At 47.7% G+C, this 18,368-nt stretch overlaps 1 protein-coding gene across 1 annotated transcript; it reads left to right on the forward strand.

Annotated features, from left to right (window-relative positions):
- Window positions 1-6,820: 6,820 nt before the first annotated feature.
- On the forward strand, window positions 6,821-9,314 carry LOC117191618. Its single transcript, XM_033396437.1, has 3 exons — window positions 6,821-6,855; window positions 6,921-7,386; window positions 9,288-9,314. The coding sequence occupies exons 1-3, from the start codon at window positions 6,839-6,841 to the stop codon at window positions 9,312-9,314; spliced, it is 510 nt and encodes a 169-aa protein (XP_033252328.1). The 5' UTR covers window positions 6,821-6,838.
- Window positions 9,315-18,368: the final 9,054 nt, after the last annotated feature.

Raw genomic sequence — 18,368 nt, forward strand, 5'->3', positions numbered from 1 at the left:
AGTCGGGGAACTATGCACCGCAGGCGAACGCGGCCGAACGAGTGAACCAGACTGTACTGGCAGCAATAAGGACATACGCTAGTGAGGATCACACGCGCTGGGACGAGAAGCTGACGGAGATCCAGTGTGTGGCTAGGAGCGCTATACACACGGGTATCGGGACGTCGCCATACTTTGTGTTGTTTGGGCAGCACATGTTTACTAGCGGCCGAGATTATAAATTGGCACGCAGACTGGGCGCCCTAAATGATGCACAAATGTCACCCTTGGCGAGGAGTGACAAGATGGAGATAGTCCGAGATGAGGTCCGAGGAAACTCTCATGAAGCCTACAACAGAGCGAAGAACAGGTATAATCGAAAAGCTCGAGAAATTAGGTACTCACCGGGTCAGGAGATATATAAGCGGAATTTCGTGTTTAGCAAATTTAAAAACAACATCAACGCGAAGTTCAGCCCAAAATACGTCAAGTGCCGAGTGATTCGGAGTATGGGCAACAGTCTGTACGAGCTGGAGACGTTGCAAGGCTCACGTATTGGGGTGTTTCACGCAAAGGATCTGAAGCAGTAACCCAGGCATCTCAGTCGATGTAGCCAGAGACTCTCAATCTCAGGGTGTGGGCGATGGCCTACGTTTGGGGCCCCTTAATTGAAAAAGCCCGCCAGCTTGGCACTCCCGTTTCGGCGGAGTAATCCTGGAAACGGTAGTGTGGTGTTATGGGCGGTTTTGGAGAGAGCCGATAGGTATCAGGGCTGGAGAAGAAAGAGACAGGGCATCTATAGTGGATCCTGGGAAGCAGTGGCAGAGTTGCGTGGGAGAAAAGGAAACGGGGCGAGGAAGAAAAAAAAGAGAGAGTTTCCGGTGGAGAATACTGGAGGCCGCACGTGCCCTGAAAGAAAAAAAGGAAAAAATCGGTGATCGTTGAGACGACGATCCCACCAAGACATCAGCGGCAGGCATCAACATCAGCAGAAGCGGCGGACATCGGCAGCAGCATCCCGGTACTGGTCAGGCCGGAAAACTGATGCGAGCACCGTCAGCGGAGCACCGGCACCAAGGGACCGTCAGCGGAGCACCGACTGGAGACAGGTTTCTGTCCCCACACACCAGCCCCCCCGGGGAAAGAATCCGGACTTCAAAGCAGAAATACACACACACGATTCACACACACCCACCTTCATCCACCCACATCACACACAACCCACGCATGTATACCCTCATTCATAACACATCGCATAACATCACCACATTTCGCACATCTACACCCGTCCGACCCACAATTAAACAATATATCACGATCATATAAAAAAACACCACGATCAAACGTAAACATCAGCAAGCATCAGGAAGCAACAACTTCTATCAAAGGGGGCTGCCCATTCGGCCGAAATAGGGTTTATTTTGTTGTTAGTATTTTTGTGTTAGTATTTGTTTCCTTTATATAAACCTAGATTATTAATTAATAATGTTCAAGTTAAATAAGAAAATATAATGGATATAAAAATGAAAATTTGAAAAGAGTCATGAGTGAATAGAAAACGGTAGTTGGGTGGGACGAGAGCGAGAAGAAGAGCGGGACCCTGAATATGAAAAGGGAGCGAATTCAAAAGGTGGCGCTCATGGAAGGGTGGGACCCTGCTAGGGATAACGAAACCAACTATCCCCGCTGACGAAAGTGCCAACGAGGACAAGTCTGTCCTATAAATTAGATTTGTTTTTTTTTTATGTTTTTTTGTTTTGTTCAATCCGTCCCCTGGCTTATCGGGTCGGAAACACCCCTGACTTCCCCGTGAGCTAGCTGGGAACGATAGGCCAGGGTGGCAAAGAGGCGGATCATAACAAACTAGACGCGGAATTATGTGATTTTTATCGGTCCGTATCGTATAGCAACAAAATATCTGTAAACGTTCTTCCTTCTTGATCGTCGTATTCGAATAAATGTGTGTTGGCATATCGAGTACATTGGTATTTCTTATAATACTATCGATGAGTAAATACCAAAACCATACATGCCCCGTTACTTAAAACATAAATAAAGAACACAAAATAAGACAAAGATGTACATTAATTTGGGAGGTGTAAGAATTGACGGGGTGGACAGTGCCCTTGTTAATGTATTATGCGGGATATACTGGGACCATCTGAAAGGCCGGAAAGTGCAAAGCCCGAAAGCACAGGAAATTGCCAACATGACGTTATCGTTCGGTGGAGCCCAAGTTTGCGACATAAGTGCAGCAGGAGTGATTAATTTGTACTTTTTATACCCGATACTCAAAATGAGTATTGGGGTATATTAGATTTGTGGTAAAAGTGGATGTGTGTAACGTCCAGAAGGAATCGTTTCCGACCCCATAAAGTATATATATTCTTGATCAGCATCAATAGCCGAGTCGATTGAGCCCTGTCTGTCTGTCCGTCTGTCCGTCCGTCCGTCCGTCCGTCTGTCCGTCCGTCCGTCCGTCCGTCCGTCCGTCCGTCCGTCCCCTTCAGCGCCTAGTGCTCAAAGACTATAAGAGCTAGAGCAACGATGTTTTGGATCCAGACTTCTGTGATATGTCACTGCTACAAAACTATTTCAAAACTTCGCCCCGCCCACTTCCGCGCCCACAAAGGACGAAAATCTGTGGCATCCACATTTTTAAAGATACGATAAAACCAAAAACCAAAAATCGTAGAGGATGACTATATGTTCTAGAGTGTAAAATCTCAACCAGATCGTATAATTATTATAGCCAGAATCAAGAAAACAATTTCATTCTTTCTCGCTCTGTCTCTCTCTAACACACAGGTTTCATGGTCGGCTTTGCCAATTGCAAAATATGAGTTCAAGGATCTCAGAACCTATAAGAGCCAGAGCAACCAAATTTGGTATCCACACTCCTGTGATATCGGACCTTGACCGTTTAGTGTCCAAATTTCGCCACACCCCCTTCCGCCCCCGCAAAGGACGAAAATCTGGGGCATCCACAAATCTCAAAGACTATTAAAGCTAGAGTAACCAAAATTTGGTATCCGCACTTCCGTTAGATCTCACTATAAAACGTATATCTCACAATTTCGCCCCACCCCCTTCCGCCCCCACAAAAGACGAAAATCTGTTGCATCCACACTATTGCACATTCGAGAAAACTAAAAACGCAGAATCATAGACAATGACCATATCTATCAGATTGCTGAATCTGGATCAGATCGGATCATTTTTGTAGCCAAAAGGAACAAATCAATTTGCACTGGCTACGCAGCGCCCGACGTCACGCTCAGACTGATTTTCTGTCTCTCTCGCACGTACTCTTTGTCGTGTCGTTTAATATTAGCGGCGTCTGCCGGAGGAGAGCCATACTGACTAAGTATCGGGTATAACTGTAGAGTTGCGGTGTCCGCAGCAACTCACAACGTTCCCCCTCGTTTTTTCCTTAAAAACGGCAGCAATTTTTTGCATTGTCTTCGAATTCCTTGAAACCATACCTCTTATTGCTGTGTAATGTTGGTTCATTACGTGGTTTCCCAAGGTGCTCAACCTTCCAATCATTTTGCCGCATAGTTTGCACTTGCAGCCATGCACGGGGGGCGAAGCCTTAGGGGAAATCGGTGTTTTCAAATTGTCCTTTCCACTTTCAGTACTAAGAATGTCTTCAGTAAACATGTCTGGAGAATTAAGAAGTTATTATATGTATTTTTTTTAAATTTTACTTATTTACTTAAGTCCGGATCCTCCCGAACCTCCTGCTCCTGCTTCTTTTCCACGTGGTGCACTGGCTCAGACGAATCATATATTTCATCAGAAATAGTACACTCCATATCATTGACTGTATAATCAGAAATCCTCCGTATCACCGTGCATATTGTCAATATCCTCAATATCGTGAGTTGTGGCCGACTCCTCCGTATGACCGATCATATTGTTGTCAATAGCCTCAATATCCTGAGTTGTGGCCGACTCCTCCGTATCACCGTTCATAAGGTTGTTAATATCCTCAATATCCTGAGATATAATCAGAACAGAAATATTCTGCACCGGAGTAACAGGCTCAGCATACTTCGCGTGCGTCGTCCCCGCTGAATGGAATACATTATTAGAAGAATATAATATAAATGTAACTAATTTACTTACCCTTACGTTGATGGTCCAGAAAAAACGAGGTGGAACGTTGTGAGTTGCTGCGGACACCGCAACTCTACAGTTATACCCGATACTAAGTCAGTATGGCTCTACTGCGGCAGACGCCGCTAATATTGAACCACACGACAAAGAGTGCGTGCGAGAGAGACAGAAAATCAGTCTGAGCGTGACGTCGGGCGCTGCGTAGCCAGTGCAAATTGATTTGTTCCTTTTGGCTACAAAAATGATCCGATCTGATCCAGATTCAGCAATCTGATAGATATGGTCATTATCTCTGATTCTGCGTTTTTAGTTTTCTCGAATCTGCAATATTGTGGATGCAACAGATTTTCGTCCTTTGTGGGGGCGGAAGGGGGTGGGGCGAAATTCTGAGATACACGTTTTATAGTGAGATCTAAGAGAAGTGCGGATACCAAATTTGGTTACTCTAGCCTTAAAAGTCTCTGAGATTTGTGGATGCCCCAGATTTTCGTCCTTTGCGGGGCGGAAGGGGGTGTGGCGAAATTTGGACACTAAACGGTCAAGGTCCGATATCACAGGAGTGTGGATACCAAATTTGGTTGCTCTGGCTCTTATAGGTTCTGAGATCCTTGAACTCATATTTTGCAATTGGCAAAGCCGACCATGAAACCTGTGTGTTAGAGAGAGACAGAGCGAGAAAGAATGAAATTGTTTTCTTGATTCTGGCTATAATAATTATACGATCTGGTTGAGATTTTACACTCTAGAACATATAGTCATCCTCTACGATTTTTGGTTTTTGGTTTTATCGTATCTTTAAAAATGTGGATGCCACAGATTTTCGTCTTTTGTAGGGGCGGAAGTGGGCGGGGCGAAGTTTTGAAATATTTTTGGAGCATCGACATATCACAGAAGTCTAGATCCAAAACATCGTTGCTCTAGCTCTTATAGTCTTTGAGCACTAGGCGCTGAAGGGGACGGACAGACGGACGGACGGACAGACGGACAGACGGACGGACGGACAGACGGACAGACAGACATGGCTCAATCGACTCGGCTGTTGATGCTGATCAAGAATATATATACATTATGGGGTCGGAAACGATTCCTTCTGGACGTTACACACATCCACTTTTACCACAAATCTAATATACCCCAATACTCATTTTGAGTATCGGGTATAAAAAGTGACCATGTTAAGACTATCAGAGGAAACTGGGGTGCCGGCCGAGAATTTGAGGGCGATAGTCATGTGCAGCGATGACTATAAAAAAATTGGGTGCCGCTTGTGGGCCGCCAAGACGGATGCAGAGAAGCTGAAGGACATCAACAAATAACTGTTTCGTTTTTTAATTTTAATATTTGATTTGGCTTGAGTAGACTGATCCAGAGAAGCTGAAGGACATCAACCAATAACTGTTTCGTTTTTTTAATTTTAATATTTGATTTGAGTAGAAAAAGTCGCCTGTTATTCGTAAACGTAACGACTGAAAATAAACTTATTGACAAAAAAGGGAGGAGTATTTATATTGTGTGGGCGCCTTTGGGCCAAGAAATCATCAAAGTTATTCACGTCGCACAGTTTGGGAAAAAACTGGACTGGAGTGGAGTCGACTGGAGGGACTGCAATGACACTTGCCGGCTGGCGGCCTCTTGGAAATTTTAAGCCTCGTTAAGCTTCTGGTCAACCGCCTGGTCTGCTTGAGCGCTCCATCGAATGGATTAACCTTCGCTCTGGATATACTGGATGCCCTTTTGGATTACAGGACTACCCTCTTTAGCGCCTTTGAATGGATAAACAAAGTGCATGTCCTACATGGATTACAGCCGTATAGCGCATCATAAAAGGTAAGAAATCAAGCCACAAATTGAATGCCGAACACAGCAAATTCTTAACCCATGACACCACCAAAAGGGGGAGAGGGAGTAGAGGGGGATGAGTGCCCCCTATTAATCCTAAGTGCTTCCTGTGATTTTATGTAAATTTGTACACGGGGAACAGAGGACTCCAAAGAGACCTCTCGAGCAGCAATTCAATGTACAAATGACAGGTTGGCTCTGACACAAAACAGCAGCTTAAGGAAGATGTAACGCCAAGCAAAAATATACCACCTCTCCACCACTCTCCTTAACCCTTAACTCTTAACTCCTTAATCCCAGAATGGTAGCCAACATTTCGGCCACACCAAGGAGTATGGTGGCATGGTATTTATCGCAAGTCCTATCCCAAACCAACAAAGCCGATCAACTATTGCAAGTCGCAGCTCTGCCCAGGGAAAGTACGCCACCTGACCTGTGATTCGAAACACAACATCGAAGTGGGCCCTGAACTATCACTTGGAGCCGTTCAGAACTGGCTCTGGAAATCATTCAGTACGAATATCTGGAGAGAGCGGCACAACACAGAGAACGGCAGCAAATATCGAAAGCACAGGGAACATAAAGTAAATAAAAATACAAATACAAAACAAAGCCCATGAACGAATATTTCCTCACAGGTGCTGGAATAAGATGAATCCAACTATTAACAATCCACGTTCCCCATTCACCCGCTCGCGGGGTATTTTCGGATCCCTGGGATCCTTCGTCTTTACCGACCAGCAGCAGCAGCAGCAGCCGGGGCTGCAGGTCCCCCCGAAGGTTCCGCCGACAAGAATGGACTCAATGCGATGCCCTTCCTAGGCCAAATCCACACCAGTCCTCTGCTGTCCCGCCTAATGGGTCCAATAGGTCACGCTCACCCCCCACCTTCCCTCCGATGGGGGATTCAGATGGGTGAGCGGCAGCAGCCCAGACTCCCCTTCCCCCCAGGACATAACTTACCCCCGGCTCACCTGCAGATTCAATGCTGTGCCACAGATGGCTTCGATGGGACCACCGCCCGTGTTGAGCTCCCTCTGGACAGGCGGCGCTTCTCCGGACAGCCTCCGCGACCGCCACGAAGAGTACTCCGAATGCCGCTACGAGGGCGACTACGAGGGCGACTACTCGATGCCCACCGAGGAGGACCAAGAGGAGGAGTCGTGCTCCTGTCAGAGCCAGAGCGAGTTCAGCTCGATAGAGCGCACCGAGTCGGACTCGGAGTGGGAGGAGCTCTCCGACGGCTCTTCCCCCAGGGTCTCCCCGCTGGAGTCCCTCGGCGCAGTCGTGCTCTCCACAATGCAGCCGGAGCACCGTCAGCGCATGGTGGCCTTGTACCACCTCGTCTTGGAGACCGCTGTGGTCAAGGTCGTGCTGCTGGTGCTGCAACTGCTGTGCTGCGCGGTGTTCTGGCTGGTCGAGAAGACCGTGGGCTTCAACGAAACCGTCGGCTCGAAGCGCCACCGATTGTGGAACAGCAAGTTCAAGCTGCGCACCATCCAGCGCCAGTTGCTGTGGCGCATGGCCAATGCCCGGGGCGACGAGACGCTCGTCTTCTTTGCCGTGCTCATGACCACGCCCTGGCTGTTCTCCCTCAGCCTCCTGGGATTCATCCTGTCCCTGGCGGCGCTCCTGAAGAAGACCGTCGAGCAGCTGGTGTTCCAGATACGCCTGCACCTCGTGCTCTAGGGCAGCCATCGAGCAGAAAGCAGCAAGCAGTATCCAATCACACACTGACAGAAGACACACGGCCACACGCCCGACACTCCACCCCTCCCCTCAGATGTTTGCACTTCCATTTGGGCATCTATTTTCGTTGATGCTGGCATCGCAATACACGGAATCGTCTCTCCGTTTTTGGCCGCAATGAAAATAGATACCGAAATATTCGAAATTCAAAGTCAATTCCAACGAGAGAGAGCGAGACAGGCCCTCTTCTTTTGGTTTACGGCCTTTCTTTCTTCTGCCTTTGGCATCGCCCACTCCACTCTCTTTATTTTTCTTGCATTAAATTGGCAATAATATGAACTCGCCTTCTCTTTCTGCTTAGTAGTATTCCCCTGTCGCCGATAGCCCGCATCCTCTGAGTTCCAGAATCTGCGGAAGTTTCCAGCGGGGGCTACTGGCGTGCATCAGCCGTCGAGTAGATTGAATGGGAACGCTGCCAGCATATATGTACTATGTGTGTGTGTGCCCAACTAACGCAGACAACTGCGTTCTAGAATGAAATATTAATTCATTGGATACGCACACACAGATCCCCCTTCATCGCTCTCTGTTTCCCTCGGAGGGTGGCAGGGTACTGGATGTCTACGCTGCTCGGCGCTGGCCTGTATCTAATCGCGCCTGCCTTGCTGTGTACCCACTGTAGATGCATATGTACATACAGTTGTTAATCAATGTCTGTTGATTGTCGCATCGTTGCTTGGAAGGGGAATCCCTCTAATATTAAAGCTGGGATCCTATGCCAGAGCAGAACGCAATACTTTTCATATCCCACCTTGGGTTTCCTTAACCAATCCCATAACTTTCGACATTGACAATGAGGCTTCATCAGCATTCGTTCGCTCACAGTCATTATCATAATGATGATGATAATGATAATAATGTGCATGTGTGTGGTGTGTGATTCTCGTTTAGGACCTGAGCTCAAAAGTGCAATGCACGGCAGAAAAATCAACACGACCTGATTCAAGGGGTAAAGATATGTATCTTTGGCACACCGAAGTGCCGACACTCTTTCAATTCAAGCTTGTTCACAGCCCAGCGATTCGCAAATGCGGCCAATGAGTATGTGTTGTGAGTATATAACAGCCCATCCGATCCGATCAGGCGATTCATCAGTGAAGATTTTCTCTCCTTTCGCTTTTCTGCCAAGTGGGGTCCCAAGTGTGGGAAAAGCCACGAGGGCGTGAAACTCAAGAAAAGCATGAAGAAAATTACGATTGAACCGGTGACTAGCTCATGGTCTTCCTCGAGCGAACCGACTGCCTTTGTTCAACTGGGACGATGAGGTCTGAGCGTGTCCATCTCGGCCAGTGAGAACTTGCTCGTAGCGGGTGAGCAGATTGGTGCGGACAATGGCGCCGTTCAGTTCCGACTGGGCCTTGATGGCCTGTGGGAAAAGAGAGGGGAGAAAACAGTTGGATAAAGCCAAGGAAGAAAAGAAAATATAAACCCACCTGAGTATCGCTGACAGCCAGACCATTCAGGAGATTGAACAGCACAATGCTCATGAAGAACACAAAGAGCAGGAAGATCAGGTAAGTGTAGACGCTGTCAAACTTTATGTCACCGGCATCAAATTCTCCCGTGAGCATCACAATCGTCTTGATGAGCGTGCCCAGATGGGCACGGAGAATGTGTTGAAGTGACCATCATCTTCTCCCTCCTTTGCTGGCTCTGGCGTGCTGTCCTTCGGAGAGGAGGAATCCACCTGGGGCTTGCCAAACAGTATGTAGAAGCACAGACTAAACGTAAGCACAAAGATCGAGTAGAGAGCAAAGCTCTTGATGAAGCTGCTGGAGACGGCGCGCAGCATGAGCATGTGCGTCGAAATTGAGAGTACTGGCAGGGAGCCAACCAGCAGGCAGAACTCCACGGACACCAGCAGAATGGTGAAGACGGCCAGTATGCGCTGCGTCTCCTTGTCGTAGCTGGCTTCCATGCAGGTTAGGATCGACAAGACAATGAGAGCCACCTCCATCAGGTTCGTGATGGACCTGAAGTACAGCAGCGGCGACATGGCAAGCTGTATGACCTCTCGGAGCATGAGATACACAATCCCTATCCAAGAGAACAGGCCGAAGAGGGCAGTCAGGCCCGTGTGGTCGCTTTCGTGGAACTTAAGGAGCGTATGCGTGATAATGGAGGCAGTGAAGAGAGAGTAAAGTAGAAAGTTCAGATAGAAGATCACCGAGAGGCGGTGCCACTTGAGGAAGAGGAAACTCGAGATTAGCGGGTGCTGCAGCAGGTAACGCAGCTCCTTGGAATCGGCGATGTATGCGATTGGAGTCATCTCGTCCTCCAATTGGTGAGGATGGCCAATGCTCCGCTTGTCCGACTGCCCGGGCTCTCGTTGGCGTCTCATCAGATTCTTGTAGTTGATGATGATCTCGAAACTCTGGTCACCGGGCTTCTCCCCGTTGGTGGTGATGCAGGAATCGAAGTGCTCCTCCAGCACTTTCGGGTCCATCTCCTGTATGGGAAGATCTCCGAACGCGCTTCTCGCCCCGATGTACGCTCCCTGCCGTAGAAGCTCCTGTGCCACCTTTGTGTTGCGATACTTGACCGCATAGGAGAGTGGCACCAGGCCAGCCTTGTCCGCCTCATTGATGTCCACACGATCGCACTCGAGCAGCAGCTGGAAGCAGCGCTGGTGGTCACAGAAGTCGTCCAGCGGCTGCTCACCCAGGCGACTGATAACCGCGTTCAGCAGCTTGGAATGCGATGTCAGCCTCAGCTGCGGATGCTTCAACAGCTTCTCTAGCGCCCTGTGGTTGCCCCAGATTACGGCCAACTCCACGGGGCTGATGTCGCTCAATTTTGAATGATTAATGTTGATGCCCGTCTCGAGGATGGCCTCAAAGGCTCGCTGCTTGCCCCGCTTGATACTCTCCGCCAGCAGGGACTGATACTCCTGGTTGGCATTGCATTGGTTGTCTGCGTTTCCGCTGACGTTCTGGTGGTACTCCGCGAACTGTTCCGGATACTGATCCCTCAGCATCTGGCGTACCTGCCCGTTTCGATAGCTGTCAATGTCCAACTGTGGTTGTTTCAGGAAAAGTCGGATCAGCTCCAGCTTAGTGCCTGCCTCAATCTTTCTATTCTTCAGCACATGGTGGAGGGGCGTGAACTCGCCCTGATCCACCAAATTCGGAGAGGCTCCGTACTCGAGCAGCAGCTGAATGCAGGAGCCCACCTGAGAGGCATTCGATTGTCCTGGCGATTGGCCTGGGCACCGCTGTCCAGGGCAGTGTGGAATTCCCGTATGTCCCGAGCGAGGGCTGCGCTCAACTGGCCCTGCGGATCGATGAAACCGCAGTTGATAGAGCTCATTCTGCTGTCTGCAAAGAGTCAAGTGAGAATGGGGAGGATGAGCTATGTCTATGTGGGCTTTCGTTAATCTTATCCAACCCACGCTGCTTATGAGTAACTTCTAATGCCGTTTCTATGAAAATGATGCCAGAACCCGCATTGTTAGAGCTCTGCTCTGGTCAATGGAGGGAGGTCTGACCCAACAGACGGTTTCTGTACAGACCTTGAAATGGCCGAAACAAAAGCATGAGAGTGGAGAGCAGGAGAGAAGTACTCAGGGAAAGGCTTGATTGTTCAAAGTGATCTACAAATTTGAATCAAGTTTGGTGTTCGATCTCGCTTGCCTTTTGGTATATCAAAATTTAACGATCATAAAGAATAATTATAAAATAATTAACACATCAATATCAATTAGCAATCAATTGGTTACGCACAATGCTCATGAAGAACACAAAGAGCAGGAAGATCAGGTAAGTGTAGACGCTGTCAAACTTTATGTCACCGGCATCAAATTCTCCCGTGAGCATCACAATCGTCTTGATGAGCATTTATGCTTTGAATACTGTTCCGAATGGAGCTTTAGATAAAGCCCTGGGCAGTGCTGAAATCTTGCGATTTATAGGCGGCTCTTTTCGTAAATTTCAAGGCGGCTTCTTCTGTGGGATCTGATCCCTCCAGCCGTCAGCTCAACGTCTTCTCCGCTCTGTTGTGTTCTGTTCTGTTCTGTTCCGTTCTGTCTGCTGTCTGCTTTGATGCTTGAAATGTGTGAGAAATCGGCTAATCACACATGAGACCTGGCTAATTTGAATATTCCCCCACTGATTGTTTATCAATAGCCTACGAATTGGGAATCAGGAAACATCGTCTTCTCTTTTGTAGGTAGCTCTTCGGCTAATGTTGCTTTAGTATGCAAACAAATTGAGGATTGTAAATGACGCCCCTGGGGTCAAAATTTGTCGTTGATAAGATAAACAGAATCGCACAATCACCTTATTTAATTGGCCCTTTATTTGATATTTTCTTGTCTCCCATCTTAACCTCTTCCCCATTCTGGTATTTGTTTTTCCACCTGAGTACGAGTATTTGCCCAAGCAATTGACAAATAACTTCATTTTTTGTCTAAGCTAAAGCTCGACCCAAAGTCTTACTAGACATCGGTTGACAGAATGGCGTAATATCACAATAATTAACAGAAAACTTAACAGCAAACGATTTCAAAAGTGAGCAACTCCTCTCTCAGTCGCATCTGACCCTAGCAATTAAGAGCACTACCTTCAGAAATATTGATGTAGTCAACGTAATCTATACTTATTGCGAAAAGCTTCGGAAACACACAAATTGCCCTTAAACTCTTAAACATTTGCTTCATCTACGGAAACCAGTCGAAATCACAGAGTATACGGAGTCTGGAGTGGAATTTTATTCCCCCTTCTCTTGGAGCTCACATATGTATATACTATAACACTGGTAAAAAAAAAAAGTACTCGTATCACTCTGGAATTTGAGAATAAAGTGTGTCACAAAGGAAAGGGAGTCCAACGACATTATTACTAGTGTTCGGAGCAGAGCCCAGCCGATTAGCTGCTTGCCAAATAGCACCTAATTCTTGGCCCTCAGCCGCTTATTTTGTTTGTTACTTATGTCTATGTCACTCATTTGTTTGTTAAAGCTTTGCGCTTGCTTGCCCTGCTAAACGCTCTCTGCCAGCTCGCTCTTCGCTATCTCCGCTTTGCGTCTGCCTACCGACGTCGGCCGAGCGAAGCTGCGCTTAGCGATCGGAGCGGCAATGTAAAGGGCAGGCAAGCCACACTTGCAATTTGGATGTCACGCATTAAAGAACATATCTTAATTTTATTTCTGCGCCGAGTTTTATTTAATTCGAAATAATTAGCCGGCCGATTGGGGATAAAAAACATTATCTCCACATAAAATTTGGTGACCCCGACGTGATCTCTGAGTTGCAGTGTCAATTAATAATCATTCGCGATCGACATTCGTTAGCCCTAGCAAAATTTCGGCGGTTAAGCACAATTCGGTGCTAAAACACACTTACATACACCTACATACACGCATTGCTGGCTATTAATTTCTCTGTCGCGACAATTCGGTCAGTGCAGTGCGGTAGGCAGTGCAGCGAACTCACTAATACACACAAGCGGAGTACAAAGCGGAATCGGACAGCTCGCACAGCCGCACAGCTAAAGGCATTAGCTGTAATCCCTTTGCTTTCGGTTCCGACGTTTATACGTATACAGGGTGTCTTTTTCGGTCGTGCTGAGTGACTCTTTTAAAACCTCAACATGGCAGCACCTGAGCCTACCAATGTCGCGAACGCAGCAATGCCGAGTGATGTAGATTTCTACAAGCACAAGGCCGAGTCCATCGCGCGCCAACTAAAGGCCATGGATCGCTTTCTCACCAAGGAAGAGCTTGCCGAGTTAGATGAGGCAGAACTTCAAGCTCGCTTAGAGCAAATCGAGCGAATGAATGCGGATTTCGATGCCGCTCAAACGAGCCTTGAAAGGCTGGATTTCCTGCAGTTAGCCCATGATGCCCGACTGGACTTTTCGAATGTTTATGTCAAGGTTAGGTCCAGGCTGTCGCGGGAGTTGATGGCTGCTCGCATGGTAAATGTTGCCAATTCAACGGCTCGGCATACTCTCGAGGGGAATTCGTCGTTGTTCGCCTATAATAGTATAGGCCGTTCTCGAATGCCCGAGTTGCAGCTTCCGCGATTCGGGGGAACTACATGGATTGGCCAGAATTCCACTCGATGTTCTCGACAATGGTGCACAAAGACCATCGTATACCAATCATCGAAAAATTCCAATATCTTCGTGGATGTCTAGATGGTGCTGCGCTGGATACGATTCGTTCCTTGGAACTTTCTGAGGAGAATTACGACAAGGCGTTGAATTTGCTAATGTTGCGATTCGATAATAAACTGTTACATTTTCAGGCACACGTCAAGGCTATCTTCGGGCTGCAAGGGGTGGAGAAGGGCTCAGCTATCGGCTTGCGCGCGCTCAGCGACAAAATCAATTCGCACTTGCGTGCACTTCAGACCTTGGCGACCCCGCAGGAGATTTCGGATGGGTTGCTGATCTTCATCATAGGCACGAAACTGGACCACAAAACAAAGGAGAAATGGGAAGAGAACTTGCCGACGTCAGGATTGCCTTGGTGGTCAAGCATGGCCTCATTTTTGGAAGCGAGATGTCGGATGCTGGAGAATTTGGGATCAGCCATGGCAACAAGTTCTAGTCAACAGGTGGGAGAAGACAAACCTGTCACCCTTATCACCTCCAGTAACGACCATCCTAACCCCATATGTAACCATTGCAATTCCTCCGAGCATTACATATCTAGATGTCAGGCATTCCTGAATCTCTCTGCGTTTGAACGATACAAAGAAGCAAAGAAGAGCCGCTTGTGTTTGAACTGCCTCAACAAAGGCCATGAATTGCAGAGGTGCAGGTCAGGACTTTGCAGGCATTGCCAGACCAAACATCACACGCTACTCCACATTCCATCGGGAACTGGTGCTTCATCTTCCTCTTCACCGGCCGAGGAATCGATCCAGCAAGAGGCCGCGACTGTGCTTCTAGCAAGCGGGTGTTCTAGCCCTCCCCCTCGATCCAGAAATCTCAGCCTAGCCATAACAGATCGTTATGGAGCACTTATCCCATGTCGTGCCATTTTGGATTCTGCATCACAGGCAAACTTTGTAACATCTAGACTTGCTGATCAGTTGCAGTTGGATCATCGCTCGTCTTATGTTCACATCTCTGGAATCGGAGATTCCATTCTACCTTCGAGCAAGTCTGTACATATAGTTGTACAATCCCAGGACGCAAGCTATCGAGCTTCCTTCGCTGCAATTGTCACCAACTCAATTACGGAAATGCAGCCTAACTTCGGCGTAGACGCAAAGGATTGGCCAATGCCGAATAATCTAAAACTAGCTGATCCTAATTTCTCCAAGCCCCAACGTATCGATCTGTTGATAGGTTCTGGTTTGTTCTTCGATTTAATGTGCGTCGGACAGATTCGACTATCAGCCCAATTACCAACATTGCAGGAGACTAAACTTGGTTGGATAGTATCAGGAAGCATTGATAGGTCGGAGAATAAGCGTGCAGCTTTAGCCGCTTTTGAAAATTCCTCGTGCATCTCTATTGACGATTTTCGACCCACAACGCTGGAGTACCAAAACTTAGAGCAGCAATGCAGGAAGCAGCTGCTCGAGTGCCAGGTGCAAGTGGAAAAACTGCGATCGGAGAATCAGGAACTGCAGCGCGAACTTTTCCATATATTAAAAACCTACATATCCACGCTAAAGGAAATTCAACTTTCAACAATTTCTACATTGCCAAATTTCCTGCCATTCTATGCAATTACAGAGGTTCCCGATGATCAAGACGTAATCACGACAAGCCGCCTTCGTAAAGAAGCGCCGATTGCTGCGTTCGACGATCATCCCAGCGTAGCCGCCAGCTGCGCCCAAGCAAGCATCTTCACGAGGGCCGTTGGAAAAATAGCGGTTCTGCCCCTTCAGGATGGATCTGTTGAAAGCCTTTGCCTTCCAACGGGGGGTGAATGTTCGGAGCAGATCCCAGCCGATTAGCTGCTTGCCAAATAGCACCTAATTCTTGGCCCTCAGCCGCTTATTTTGTTTGTTACTTATGTCTATGTCACTCATTTGTTTGTTAAAGCTTTGCGCTTGCTTGCCCTGCTAAACGCTCTCTGCCAGCTCGCTCTTCGCTATCTCCGCTTTGCGTCTGCCTACCGACGTCGGCCGAGCGAAGCTGCGCTTAGCGATCGGAGCGGCAATGTAAAGGGCAGGCAAGCCACACTTGCAATTTGGATGTCACGCATTAAAGAACATATCGTAATTTTATAACTGAGCCGAGTTTTATTTAATTCGAAATAATTAGTCGGCCGATTGGGGATAAAAAAACATTATCTCCACAAGTATCTTTGAGGCTACGAAGTCGGTAGACAACTTGCCCGACTACCTAATGTCTGATAAAGTTAAAGAAATCATTCAAAATGAAATAATGAACTTATTACGCGCTGTTGAAAAACATTTCGAATTTAGAAACGAACCAATATGTTTTAACAAGATGAACAGCAATACCTTCGAGGAACGTGGCAAGCATTTATCAACAATTTTTATAAACATAATGAAAGTATCGTTTAAAGAAGATTTCAACAGAAACCCAGTATATTATGCTACAACTGTAGTGTTCATGGCTCTCCAAATAATGGACCAAAAAATTAAATTATTAAATAAGACGTTAGAAAATATTTTGTAGTATGTAGTAGGTTAGGTTAGGTTGAGGCGGCTGCCGGGCTCGCTCAGAACCCGTCACACTTAGGACGGTTTCGGCCCGTTGTGATACCGCATAGGATCATTTCCTTCCTGCGTTGTGAGACTTCCTGTCAGCAATTATCCCATCCAGATGCTCTCACAAAGTTCGCTATCCTCCTGGGACATAGTTTGGACATCTCTGAGATGTCGTGTAGAAAGGCTGAGCCCAGGTGCTGTAGCCTTCTTCTGCTGAGAGCTGGGCAGGAGCAGAACAGATGTTCCACTGTCTCCTCCTCTTCCTCGTCTCTACAGCTGCGACAAAAATCGTTATGTGGGGCCCCCAGCCTGTTAGCATGGGTGCCTATTAGCCAGTGTCCCGTGAGGGAACGTGTGACTACGCTGCACCTTTTCCTGCTTAACTTGAGGAGCTCGGAGGTGCGCTTATTTCGAATTAAATAAAACTCGGCGCAGAAATAAAATTACGATATGTTCTTTAATGCGTGACATCCAAATTGCAAGTGTAGCGATTTGATCGCAGCCTGGCTGTCGCTATAAATGTTTAGCTTGGTTGCCGTGACGGCAGCCGCTTGTAGGCAGTCTAGAGCCTCCCTGATTTCTATGACTTCCGCTTGAAAGACACTGCAATGATCTGGGAGTCTGAAGGAATGCCTTATGCTTAGCTGTTCAGAGTAGATTCCCCCTCCGACTCTGTCGTCCAGCTTTGATCCATCTGTGAAGATGTTTATGGCCCCATCTGGGCCTGGGAGTCCCTCGAGCCATTCGTCTCTGTGAGGGATGATTGTGTCGAAGGGAGTGTCTGTGTACTCTCTTGGAACTTGGTAGTCTGTTTTTGAGGGGACGGTACTGCTATTATTTAATATGGCTGAGTGACCTATGCACTGTGTCACCCATTGATCTGAGTCTCTTAGACGTATTGCTGCTGCTTCTGCCCGTTCCTTTCCTGCGAGGTCAAGGCTCTGTAGGCATAGGATGGCATTTAGCGCATCATTTGGGGTGGTGCGACGAGCTCCGCTGATGCATAGGGCGGCAGTCCGCTGGACTTTGCCCAGTTGCTTGGTGATCGCCCTTTTTGATAGGGCCGGCCACCATACCGTAACTCCGTAGAGTAGTATTGGTCTAACTATAGCTTGATATATCCATTGGACTATGCTTGGGATCATACCCCATCTTAGCCCAATAGCTTTTTTGCATGTGTAGAGTGCAGTCATTGCCTTCTTCACTCTGTCTTTGACATTCAGGTTCCAGCTAAGCTTCTTGTCAATTACCAACCCTAAGTAACTGGCACTGTCGCTAAAGGAGAGCCTGCATCCTTGTAGTATTGGAGGGTTGAGGGGCGGGACCTTGTATTTATTTGTGAATAGTACGAGTTCCGTTTTTGAGGGATTTACTCCCAGACCGCGCGATTCTGTCCAATCCGACAGTTGCGCTAGCTTTGTGGACATTAAGTCGCACAGTGTTTGGGGGTATTTCCCCGAGAAGATAATCGCAACGTCGTCCGCATAGGCCACGACATTGCAGCCCCCCCTTCTAGGTCACATAGAATCTTGTTGACTGCTATGTTCCACAGAAGAGGAGACAGGACACCACCTTGCGGGGTGCCTCTGTTGACATACCTTGACTGGGCGGACGATCCCATCGATGATGTCACCGTCCTTCATGTGAGCAATTGATCAATGAGCATCACCAAGTGACGGTCCACCCCCAGGTCAGTCAGGGCTTCTGTAATGGCGCCCGGTACAACGTTGTTGAAAGCTCCCTCAATATCGAGAAAGGCTATGAGTGAGTACTCTTTGTGATGCAGAGATTTCTCTACCGCTGAGATCACTTCATGAAGAGCCGTTTCCGTGGATTTTCCTTTCCGGTAGGCATGCTGTGCGCCTGACAGCAACTGAGGGTGTATAGTTGTCCTCAGTTGCAGCCCGACGAGTCTCTCAAAGGTTTTGAGGAGGAAGGACGATAGGCTGATTGGTCTAAAGTCTTTTGCAGCTGAGTGCGAGGCTTTCCCAGCTTTGGGAATGAAGACTATCTTTGCCTTAAGCCATGTTCGCGGGCTTGT

This window comes from Drosophila miranda (assembly GCF_003369915.1).
Source record: "Drosophila miranda strain MSH22 chromosome Y unlocalized genomic scaffold, D.miranda_PacBio2.1 Contig_Y1_pilon, whole genome shotgun sequence".
NCBI lineage: Eukaryota > Metazoa > Arthropoda > Insecta > Diptera > Drosophilidae > Drosophila > Drosophila miranda.